Here is an 11,008-nt window from a genome sequence, read left to right on the forward strand (position 1 = left end):
ACTTTATATATTCAAGCGTATGTACATATGTATGTACTGTACGTATATCACGACAGATCGATGTGGAAAAGTTAAATATGCATAGCAACTATAAAACCTATGAAAAATTCATTGGAGCTTTATATGCTTTATCATGCGCAGCTAACGAGTTCTGAATTCCAGGTGAACTAAATATAGAATCCGAGAAACTTGGGTTGTTTGAGTATCTATACAACACTGTGCAGAACCTGTTGCGATCAATAGATGCCAGATTCGGCCGTTTTCGACATGTTCCGTTATATTCCCCTACTATATTCGTTCCTATCTGCTTCCACAACCATTCCTGCCACGCCTTGTTCACATGTATTTTCCCAGCAAAACCGGTTATTACAAGTATGATGCGTTTGGTGCATGCTTCCCCATGGAAAAGCTGGGATGATAGGAATACTTTTCTACCATTACACTTTGATTGATTTGATTCTACCATTACACTTAATTCATAATTTATTGTTCTATTCTTGATCATTTAAATTTTACTTTGCGATACTATATCCTTGAATCCATATAGAATAAATCATTAAATACGACATGAATAAACGGTTTAATACGAAATATATTTGTATTTTGACAGCAATCATTGAACGCACATAACGTATTGTTGAATTTTAGAGGTGAAAGGTAAGCGACTGAACGATACCACCTCTGTAAAATGAAAATGTAAAAACTATCAGAAATGGTATGGGTGTGAACTATCGAGGCCTTATCAAGCTTTTAAGTGCAATAGTCGACAGGTAGCAATTGGATAGTTTGCGTTGACGATTTTGTTGAGGGATTGGATAGAGAGATACAAATCGTGGAGCATTGGAGGGATAACAAAGAGAATACTTAATATTAGAAAAAGAGAGCTGAGGCTAAAAAGAGAGTACTAACAGAAAAGAAAAGAAAAGAATTGGTTAGTGGTGGAGGCAGGGGGGAAAGAGACAGATTGTTGGCAAGAAATAGGAGGAAATGCAAGGGAGAAAGAGTACGGGGGACATAGGAGTTTCACGGTTATGTTCGAATTGCGCCTGCGTCGACGGGTACTTGCTATGAGCGGATTGGCTCCCTACTCATACTTGAGTCCACGTTAGGTTGACTTAATTTCAATTCGGGCTCCTTCTCTACTTCCCCCTTCTCCCTTCGGCACCAACGTGCATTAACGGTCGATTCTTTCCTTCTTGTTTGGATTTTTCTTGCTGAAAAGAGTATACGCGATACCTCAATACACGCTTATCTCTAATACCCTGAACAACCAGAAATACGTGACATTAGTGAATCCTTATGATCTTCGATATGCAAAACAGATAGGACGGTGGTGATAGTGGTGATGGTAGTAGACACCGACGAAGAGAACAAGAGAACAAAGAGGAGGGGAGGAAGGCGAGGGGAAGGAAGTGGACGCAGGTAGTGATGGTGCACAGAGAGAGGCTGGGTACACAAAGACATAATACAGCTACAAGAAAAGAGAAGAGAAGAAAAGAGGAGAGGGAAGAGCTTCGGGTTTGCAGCAATCGGCGCACGCTATCCCGCGCGCTTGCTCGCGCGCGCGCGTTCTTTACAAAACAACGCATCTGAACATTCTGAACCCATCGCTGAACGCGTCTCAACAGTTCGGCACGAATTCACATTGAGTTAATTATCCTGACGGACGTACGGGTTTCATCGCGTCGCCGCCATATTGGCGGTTTGATATAACACGCACTAATAAGTTCAGATTGAGTACGATAGTCATCGTAGTTGACACGCCGATTTCGTCTTTGTTGTATGTTGATACTACGAATGTGCCATAAACAGCAGAGTGATCATGTCATAATATTCCTTGATAACTGCACTTAATAATACACAAACGTTCAGTGAAATCTTTTATCGAATAAACATAAACTGGAATTTATGCATTTTTTCTTCACTTCATGTTGTCTGCATTGAATAAATTGTGAATTGTAGTTTTAAAAATCGTTGAGTGCAACATCGACGTTGGATCATTAATCACTAATGAAGAGCGAACTTGAAACTGTTTGTACGTGTACGATTAGTAGAATCTACTTCTGTTCATGTAAAGTTAATCTTATGTTTTATGGATTGTGTTACTGTTTAATATTTCATTTATGATTGTAAACCAGTCGATCAGTGATTTAGAATTACTATAAATGTGCGGAATGTGTGAAATGTTTATTCCAATTCATTGAGACATATATATTTTGTTAATTAACAAATGTGAACAATTATTTAAATCAGAATAGATCTTTGTTAATGATCTTGTGACAATTTTATTGTTAATGACAATGTCTGTGAGTACAATAGTTATCTGTAACAATGTTGTTAAATTTCCAAGGACTGTATTATGTAATCATCAGATGTTAATGATTATATTTACAGATTGGAAATGAACAATTCATTGGATCAAGACTTTCAGGAATTTCAGTTTTCTGAACAGAAAGAGATTTGTAACAGTGATGGAATAGATAGTTTGGAAGCATTTGGTATGTTTTTCTTTCTACAAGAACTTCAATAAAAAGTAGAATAATTGATATTAAAAATGAGACCGAAATTTATGAGGAGAGGTTAGAATTGCTATTACTGAACAATACAAATCAATTAAAAATCTTTTATACTACGCCGAAAAAATATTCAAAAGGTTTATCTTTCTATTCAGAACATACCTCGACATTCTCTGTAATTGGGGTTATGATATTGACAGTTTGGTCTCAATCATAAAAATTATTACCTTCTTCAATTCACTTCTTTAAGCAATTAAGAATATTCGGCCAATTACATCGTCAAATGAACTTTTTATAAAAAATTACGCGATTCTTCAAGGGCAGTAAAAAGTTGTTGATGCACGTTCGCAATACAATTTCTACGAAACAAATATCGATGCAAGCTATATCACGGCGGGAATGTTTCGTTAATATGAAGTTAGCCAATGATATTCCTCCTTGAGCTAGTATCGATTGGAGAGACCCGTTTTCAATTCTCGGCAAAAGCAAAGGCAATTACATACATATCTTGCTTATACACAGATTGCGACCATTTTGCGTGAACACTTGCCGTCGGTGTCGGTGCATATACATCGGCATCGATTGTTTACATCCGTTGTAACACGGGGAACGCGCGCTGATACACCGAGTGAACTTTTGAAATACGAAACGTGCATGAATACAATTGACGTGTAGCTTTTATATGAACGTCTTGACAGGCAATCGTATTCGTTTAATTGATTTGACGGAAGATACGAAAGCGCGGCAAATTACTCCGTATATTTTCTGATGTTCTTCATCGTGTAGGTGGTTAGGCGACTTGCTATCACATTAGGTTTTTGTTTTTAAATTAAAAGTAACGAACATTTAACGTGTAATTGTATGTTGTATTATCAGAATTCTTTTTTATCGTTACAGATAAAGGTGTGGAGGATAGAACGATATTTCCTTTGCGACTATCGTTGTTCAGTTGTGAAATTTGCAGAAAGCAGTATACGACAAAGAAACAACTCCGTACTCATATTCTCACACATTTAGGAAGTCCACGAGTAGTGTTGAGGAAAGTTACAAATTTCAAAAGTATCACGAAGACACAGACCGATACCTATTGGTTAAATCCAGAGGGGAATGGTTCTCTGAAATTAACACTAAAAAAACAGAATTCAAGTGAACATTTGAAACTCAAGCTCAGAAAGTCATCTGAATCTGAAGATTTCACTGTTGTAAAGAGCAACATAAATCTGGAAACAAAGGATCACAACCGAGACGTGGCTGAAGGAATACAAAATGAACCAAGACATGGGAAATATACAGAAGATTCAGTTGATCGATCGTTTAAAAACGTGATGGTGGAACAAGAGGTATGTTGCAAAATGATAAATAATGATTGTGTTAATTGACAGGAAATTACTAAAACTGTCTTATTGCTAGGATGGCTATGAGAGCATTAAATTTACTAATGAGGACCATAATACATTGGAAGAAAATGATAAGCACACCATAGATGTAAATGAGGGTGATTCGGGTGTAGGAAGTGATATGGCAAATCCATCTGAAAAGGAGGATCAAAATGATGATTTACAAGCTGCAGATCAATATGACAATCCAGATAGAAGATTCTCTGAAACTGAAGATCATGAAGAGTCAGATGCATTGGAAGCGACATGTAGAGAAACAATTGAAAACTTGAAAAAACTTGGTGAACAATCTGGGTAAATGTTGCTCAGCTTAAGTAACTACAGTCATTAAATCGAATATTTTATAATAATACATTGTTTTAATTTTAGATCTAGATCTATAAATCAGTTAATTGACAATTCAGGAATTGATAATGATGATGACAGAGATTCAGAAGCTATGATACACGATTTAGAAGAAAATCCGGCTATTAGTATCATTTCATCGAAGTCTTCAACATTTCCAAATCACGCTACGGATTGTGCAAGAATGTGCGATGATGATGATAAATCTGAGGAACTAACAGAAAGTTCATCTGGTTTCAATTGGAATCAACTATCTACCAATTTATCAAATAAGAATAGTGAAGGTTCTAAAGATAATGAAGATCAATCTGATAATGGAGACGATAATAACATTGAAAATGCTGGATCCCTTTTACAGAACTTGATTGAACATCAAAGAAATAATCAAAACGAAACATTATCAAATAATTTATCATCAGAAACTGAATACGTTTCGCTAGAGAAGTTAGCTGAAACTGTTAATACTTGTCGTGTTTGTAACGAAAAGTTTAAGGATATTGCACATTTAGACGAGCATCGAAACAAAGTTGGACATTATCAGTGCAATATACCCGAATGTAGTAATCTTATTTTTAATTCGCCGTTGGAAGTTTCAATGCATAAAGCTCAGATGCACGGGACGCCTCTCTCTCCAAGTGTGAGCCAGTTGTCTCCTCATTTAAATACGAATTCGCCTCATTTGAACCGGAATTCACCCCATTTAAGTCAAGCATCTCCACAATTGAATACACATTCACCTCATGCAGTATCAATGGAATCTCCAAACACGTCGAATTCGCAGCAAATAAGTAGAAATTCTCCATTGACGTCGCCACATCAAACAAACTCTCCTACGTATAACGCGGTCACTGGTGCAGCTCAACAAATTATACCGCCCGTTAATTTCGAGCAGCTACCCGCGCCGGTTCAACAATTAGCTCAACAAGTACAGCGTATGCCACTTCCGCAAACGCAAATCCCTCCAAGTCTTCCACCAGGTGCTAATACAATGATTCATGGCCCGAATTACTTTGTACAACCACCGGGGAGACCACCGCTGTATAGAGTTCCTGCCCCGCAGAGCATGCATTATCCTCCTCATATAGGGCACCTATACCAACAGTACGGACCAAGTCCGTATTCGCAAATGACTGCACCGCCACAAATACATCCGCAATTGTCTCAACAAATATCACGTGGAAGGTATCCTACCGTTGCACAAAGTAGTCGGCAAGTACTATTGATGACATAATCGTAAAAGCAAAATTGTTTGTAAGCAATGTTGAATATATACTAAAAATTAATATTGATATAAAATAATATAAATGTCTTTTGGAACAAGCTATTTAGAGATTTAATTAAAGGTTTATGTATTACAGAGCACCGCGTGTGCCGCAGAGTGGGCCAGTTCCACGGCAACGTATGAAACGTCCTGTACAGCAGGCAATGCAAGTACAACAGAACAACACGGTGCTCAAACAACGACGAATGGATGTCCTACTGCCGGATAGAAACGAGGATGCAGATTGTCATGTTATCGCACAACAAAAGAGAAACGATGGTCTACCCGTTATACAAAATGTACAAGGTGCTACTACTCAACAAACGAGTAGAAATGATTCCACAATACACCTTACGGATTCTATAACTCTTAGTGTTAGACAACCAGGTAATTTTATTATTAATTACTATTTTTAGATTGTAAGGTGACTCAGGCTTCAAATGATAGCTCATTGTCAACATATTTTATGAATCTAAACAAGAAAGAAATGTTGTGTAAGCATAATTTGTTTTAACGCTTTATTAAAAGGTTGTACACAAAATTCGAAGCGAACAATAGAACGATGTATACATGTAGTTTTATCCGAACTGTGTTTACTATTCACAATCACTAAATTAATACAAATTTTTGTTAAATGTTAATTATACTCTTCATCACTTGATATCAATTTAATTNAAATCTCTTATTAAAGCATTAAACAACTTATATTTATATAACTCTTTTCCTTAGACTCGTAGAACATACTGGCGACATTTGGCACTTTAAACCTTGCACACTCCGCATATTATTTAATTTATGAGATTCTTTTCAACATTAATTTTTGCTACATTTTATCAACCTCGTTAAGTTTGCCTCTATAAATTTTAATATTCTATGAATGTAAATTGATTTGACTTATGAAAGATATCTAATTATTTGCGGAAGATGTTGATTGGGGAGTAAAAGGGGCTATTTTACTAATCTGAAGGTTCCGCTCCAGCTCAAGTACAGAATGCATCGGGTGTCAGCGGCAAGAAGTCCGACGCAAAGGCCGTGGCTAATGTATTGGCTGCCAGAGGTATAACTGTTACTCCAGCAGCAAATAAAAATAAATCAAGCGAACAAAACAAACAGCAGATTCCTTCTCAGCAACAGAGGACTACAACTTCACAGCAGCCTTTAAATGTTACAGCGCTCAATCTGAATTCTGCTATTTCTATCATACCAGCTAGTTCGCAGAAGAAGCAACAAGAACAAGGCCAATTTGCTGTACCCCAAAATAAACAACAGAATAAAACGGCCGTAAACGAAGTGGAGAGACCACCGAGACCTCCAACAGTTGATTTAACACAAGACACTCCACCTCAGATGCCGATAGTTAGACGTGGAAGACCTTCACGGTAAGGTGTATTGAAACTAGAAAACTAGCTAATTTGTACAATCAAATTACTGTTTATTGCCTCAGGGCGATGCTCGTTTGTCAAGTTTGCGAAAAGAATTTCCCAAACCAAGAGATGTTGACCCAACATATGGCTACACACCGTGCGTCCAATAAACTACTCCATAAGTATGTAACACTTAAGATTTGATATTTTATTATTGAATTATGTTGAATGTACTGTATGTATAAATAATTTTTATTAATATTAGGTGTAATCTTTGTCCCGCCCAATACCCAACGATTCAAGCATTAATGACGCACAAACAAGCTTATCATAAAGAGGTAGATACTGTTGCACAAAACGGAGGTGCAGAACTGGCGATACCTGTTGTAGACTTGAAGTCGCCCCATGTACTGAATCGCTTGTCGAGTCTTGGTATACAGAGTTATATACCGCTATCGCAGCTTAGCGTGCAAACGGGAGGACACTTTGGTTTGCCGATAATCACGATAGACGGTGCACGGAATCCTAATACTTGTAATTTAGGTGCGCTTGGTGCTACATCTATTCTAAGTCTGGGCCCACTTAAACATTTGTCAAACAGGTAACTGTGGACAATTTTATATTCGGCCTATGTTTCGTACAGTCTTTCTATCTACGTCATAATTTTTCTTGTTAACAATTACTTATTACGAATATAGTTACATTGCCTACCGCACTACAGGCCGTCTTTTATTTTTCTTATTTTTTACTATGATCCGACAATACATGTGAATTCAAGTCCTTCGACACTTTCATGTAATAAGAGAATTTCACGTCTTTCGTTTTTTCACATTTTATGTTTCGTTATCTTTTCGGTTTTTTTATTGACCTTATTTAATTTCATTCACGTAATTACCGTACATTAGTTTATGTAAGTTGGAAGCAATACAGTATTTGTATCGACAGTTGAAGATACGTTTGTGTTATTATAAAACTAATGTAGAAGATTCGAGATAAACAATCATTAAAAGAAGATAGTGTATATGTTGTACATCATTACAGGACAAATTTTTAATGCGCGTTCGGTTTCGGATAAGCGTATACTACTAGTACATATACATATATGTACATATGCATGTATAAATGTATGTATATATACATACTAGTATATTTTTTTTAATACAAATATGAATATAAAAAACTCATCGAATGTATTGTTCGGAAATAATTTCCTAAAGGTACATGAGACCCGGGAATAAATTATGGTTCCATACGTAGTGCCACGTAATTGTTAATGTCACCAAAATCTGTATAACATTACATCTGTAAAAGTATTATTAGAATTCGTGCATATTAGAGAAGAGGAGGAAAAACTCTGTTGTCCAAATTTTTGAAAGATATTGGTTTTATATAATGATAAGGAAAATATTACTTATTTCATAAACGACAGAAATTATTGTTACATAAATCGTTCGACTCACATATTGTTACGGCAAATACGATACCTATTTTCAGTCCGATATCGGGAACATTTATATGTTATTACATTAAAAAAAAACTTACAAAGGTACCTCATTATCAAATGCATCTGATGTCTAATAATGTATCATGGATACTTAAGACAACAGATATTACTTGAATAATATAGTGTTGTTAAATCACGTCCGATTTTTCAGAAAGAAGAGTTGTGTATTATAAAACGTGCAAAATTAGTACGAGAAAGATATCGACGATTATTTGCATTTTTTCTGGTAAACAGTTTCATTTCATGTATTCACTTTGCAAACTGTCGAAATTATAATACCAGTTGTAAATATATTTTGTAAAGAAAGATTACGATTAAAGCTGATTTGTACTTGAACCTTTAGTATTATCTAACGTAAGTGATATTCAGCCAACATTTATCATTATAAAATTACACGTTTTTTATTTATTGTCATTCCTGTTAAGATATGGTTGCGTGTAAATAATCATTTCTCATATATTGCATATTTTAACGTAAGGCAATCCATTCCATTTAAATTACAGAGATATGCAAAAGGTTACTAAGACGGCAAGAACTGATTTAAAATAACAACATTGTATATATTTGTATGATAATAAAAGAAAGTGAAGCATATAATAATTTTAATGAAATCTATTTAGCTCGTTACAGGGATAATAATGGGGCATTATATTGTTCTTGGTTTATAATAAAGATCGTAAGTTTAACGGAAAGCTAAATTCATTGTTCAGTTTTTAAGTTGATTTTACTGTTGACTTTTGTTTAAAGAACATAAATGAAGTGCAATAAATCTTTTTTCTTTACTAATGTGTATACATATGTACTTGTTAATGATCAGCGCCTTCAATCGATCCTTTCCATGTTTTACCATATAGTTGTCCTCTTCCCGATTCAAAGTGTACACGAATCTAATTCAAATTGACAGTGAAATTGTAATAGACGCACGCGGAAAAAATACGAAGGAATAAAATAAAGTTGCTTAAACAACATAAAATAAGTAGCCTAAATGTTATGGACAACGTACTCAGTATTCGGTGCGCAAACGTTCGATATAGACCGGTATTCAGAGTCATTGCTTATTCTTAAGATCGTCTTAAACATTTGCAATTTGCCCTGTTCCCTGTACAAGACAAAGACTGGAAATATGGGATAGACAGGGATAGCAAATTCTTAAGACGATCTTAAGAATAAGGAACGACTCTGAATACCGGCCATAGAGATCTTTCTCTGAACCCTCTGAACTAGACGGCACCGATGACACAGCACGAATAACCGGAATGAAATGACGAGCGGCTGTGACAAAAAGTGACAAATGACGACACGCACACGTTCGGTGCTTACCCCGCTCACCGCGATGAAATGTGGGAGCGTGGGAGCCAGGCGAAGAGAATAGGCGATACGTCGTGGTATCGCGTGCGGAGTTCTGCGCTGGGTGAGTGGGGTTTAATATCAATGGGTTTGGGGCTTGGGCTGGGCTCCACATGGGCTCCACTTTCATCGGCGCGGGCAGGTAGGGGCGTTCCGCCTTACGCCCCACTGCACAGCGTACCGGGCTCGGCAGAGGAGAAAACCGGGTTACATCACCCGGCTTTCCTAGCATCTAGTAAACCTTAACCCTTTACTCGTGAAGGTGGATCGTATTGCTCAGGCAAGATATATCTGCATTTGTATAAGAGACAGATGTAAAATAATGTATAACGAATTATTGATTAATGTGTATTTGTCACAATAATAAAATACTAACAAAGATACGCATACTAATAAGCGAGATTCTGTATTCTGTAGATTGTGATGTATGTAAATGGTATAATTTTATTGTAAATGTGGTAACGATTACCCTTTATGTTTTCCTAAAACTTGTTTAAGATTAACTCTAATCTAACTAATTTCTCATTTACATAGTGATCCGTCCGTTTGAAATATACAAAGAAAAATTATATTTTGGCTCGAACTTGAGTTCATTCAACATCGTATGAATTTGACTTCGGCAGATATGTTTAGAAAACACAATTGAACCCAAAAAATCTCGATTATAGTTAATTCAAGACTGAAATCAAGAATTCAAAATGCAGAATACATGTTTGAAAATTTCTTACGCCTACAATTTTTGAAGTTTGTGAACCGAGGGTACAAATAATATCAGCTAGCTTTTTTCCATTCAGTGGCCGACCGAAGTCGGAAACAGTAAATATATTCGTGATGCTTTCATCTTATGTATTTTCGATATTTTAACTAATAACATGTTTGATATGTGTATATTTCGGTACTAATTCGAACAAGGCGTGATTCCTCATCGTGATTCTTTCAGTTTGCTGCGGCGTACAAATACAATACGTGTATGCATACGATGCATACATACGACATATGTATTACGTACATGTATATGCATGGATGGATACATATATACTACGCTACCATGCTAAGTGCCAACCAACGTCGCGTTGCGCCGCGTCGTATTGGGTAGCGTCGTGGGTAAAAGAGTAAGACCACTGATCTCTATATAACACTGGATAGCGCATAGGCTCGCTCGGTTGACCCCTTTTGAGTAGGTGTCTGCCATGTTGCTTGTAGTCAGTTTTCAAATCCAATATGGCGATTCCGGTGATCGACTCTGAACGACATGTATGACCTGTGATTTATTC

General features: G+C 36.4%; 2 protein-coding genes and 1 long non-coding RNA gene across 9 annotated transcripts in view; 2 read left to right on the forward strand and 1 right to left on the reverse strand.

The window, feature by feature from the left end:
• Nucleotides 1–574: 574 nt before the first annotated feature.
• Nucleotides 575–3,147, reverse strand: LOC113464000 (uncharacterized). The gene is made up of 2 exons (XR_003388834.1): nucleotides 2,744–3,147; nucleotides 575–1,214 (listed from the first exon to the last, which is right to left on the reverse strand). It is a non-coding gene; the product is annotated as an uncharacterized LOC113464000 (long non-coding RNA).
• LOC108622418 (uncharacterized) lies at nucleotides 1,157–9,169 on the forward strand. Of its 6 annotated transcripts, XM_018020285.2 has the most exons (10): nucleotides 1,157–2,306; nucleotides 2,395–2,498; nucleotides 3,414–3,856; nucleotides 3,927–4,207; nucleotides 4,283–5,467; nucleotides 5,617–5,906; nucleotides 6,487–6,576; nucleotides 6,691–6,898; nucleotides 6,964–7,065; nucleotides 7,149–9,169. In XM_018020285.2, the coding sequence occupies exons 2-10, from the start codon at nucleotides 2,402–2,404 to the stop codon at nucleotides 7,486–7,488; spliced, it is 3,036 nt and encodes a 1,011-aa protein (XP_017875774.1). In that variant the 5' UTR covers nucleotides 1,157–2,306; nucleotides 2,395–2,401; the 3' UTR covers nucleotides 7,489–9,169. The 6 variants fall into 6 exon arrangements, with proteins under 6 accessions (XP_017875774.1, XP_017875772.1, XP_017875770.1 ...); XM_018020283.2 differs by having other exon boundaries at nucleotides 4,283–5,440; nucleotides 6,487–6,898; XM_018020281.2 differs by having other exon boundaries at nucleotides 1,158–2,306; nucleotides 2,373–2,498; nucleotides 6,487–6,898.
• A 369-nt stretch (nucleotides 9,170–9,538) lies between these two features.
• LOC108622416 (uncharacterized protein C1orf198 homolog) overlaps nucleotides 9,539–11,008 on the forward strand; it is a 5,337-nt gene continuing 3,867 nt past the window's right edge. The window contains exons 1-2 of one of the 2 annotated variants that reach the window (XM_026811469.1): nucleotides 9,539–9,798; nucleotides 10,675–10,846. The gene's annotated coding sequence lies outside the window, so the exon portion shown is untranslated. Of the gene's footprint in view, nucleotides 9,799–10,066; nucleotides 10,847–11,008 lie in introns of those variants that run through there. The other variant, XM_018020277.2, reaches the window with a different exon arrangement.

This window comes from Ceratina calcarata, unplaced genomic scaffold, assembly GCF_001652005.2.
Source record: "Ceratina calcarata isolate Rehan_Ccalc_2016 unplaced genomic scaffold, ASM165200v1 scaffold221.2, whole genome shotgun sequence".
NCBI classification, from domain to species: domain Eukaryota; kingdom Metazoa; phylum Arthropoda; class Insecta; order Hymenoptera; family Apidae; genus Ceratina; species Ceratina calcarata.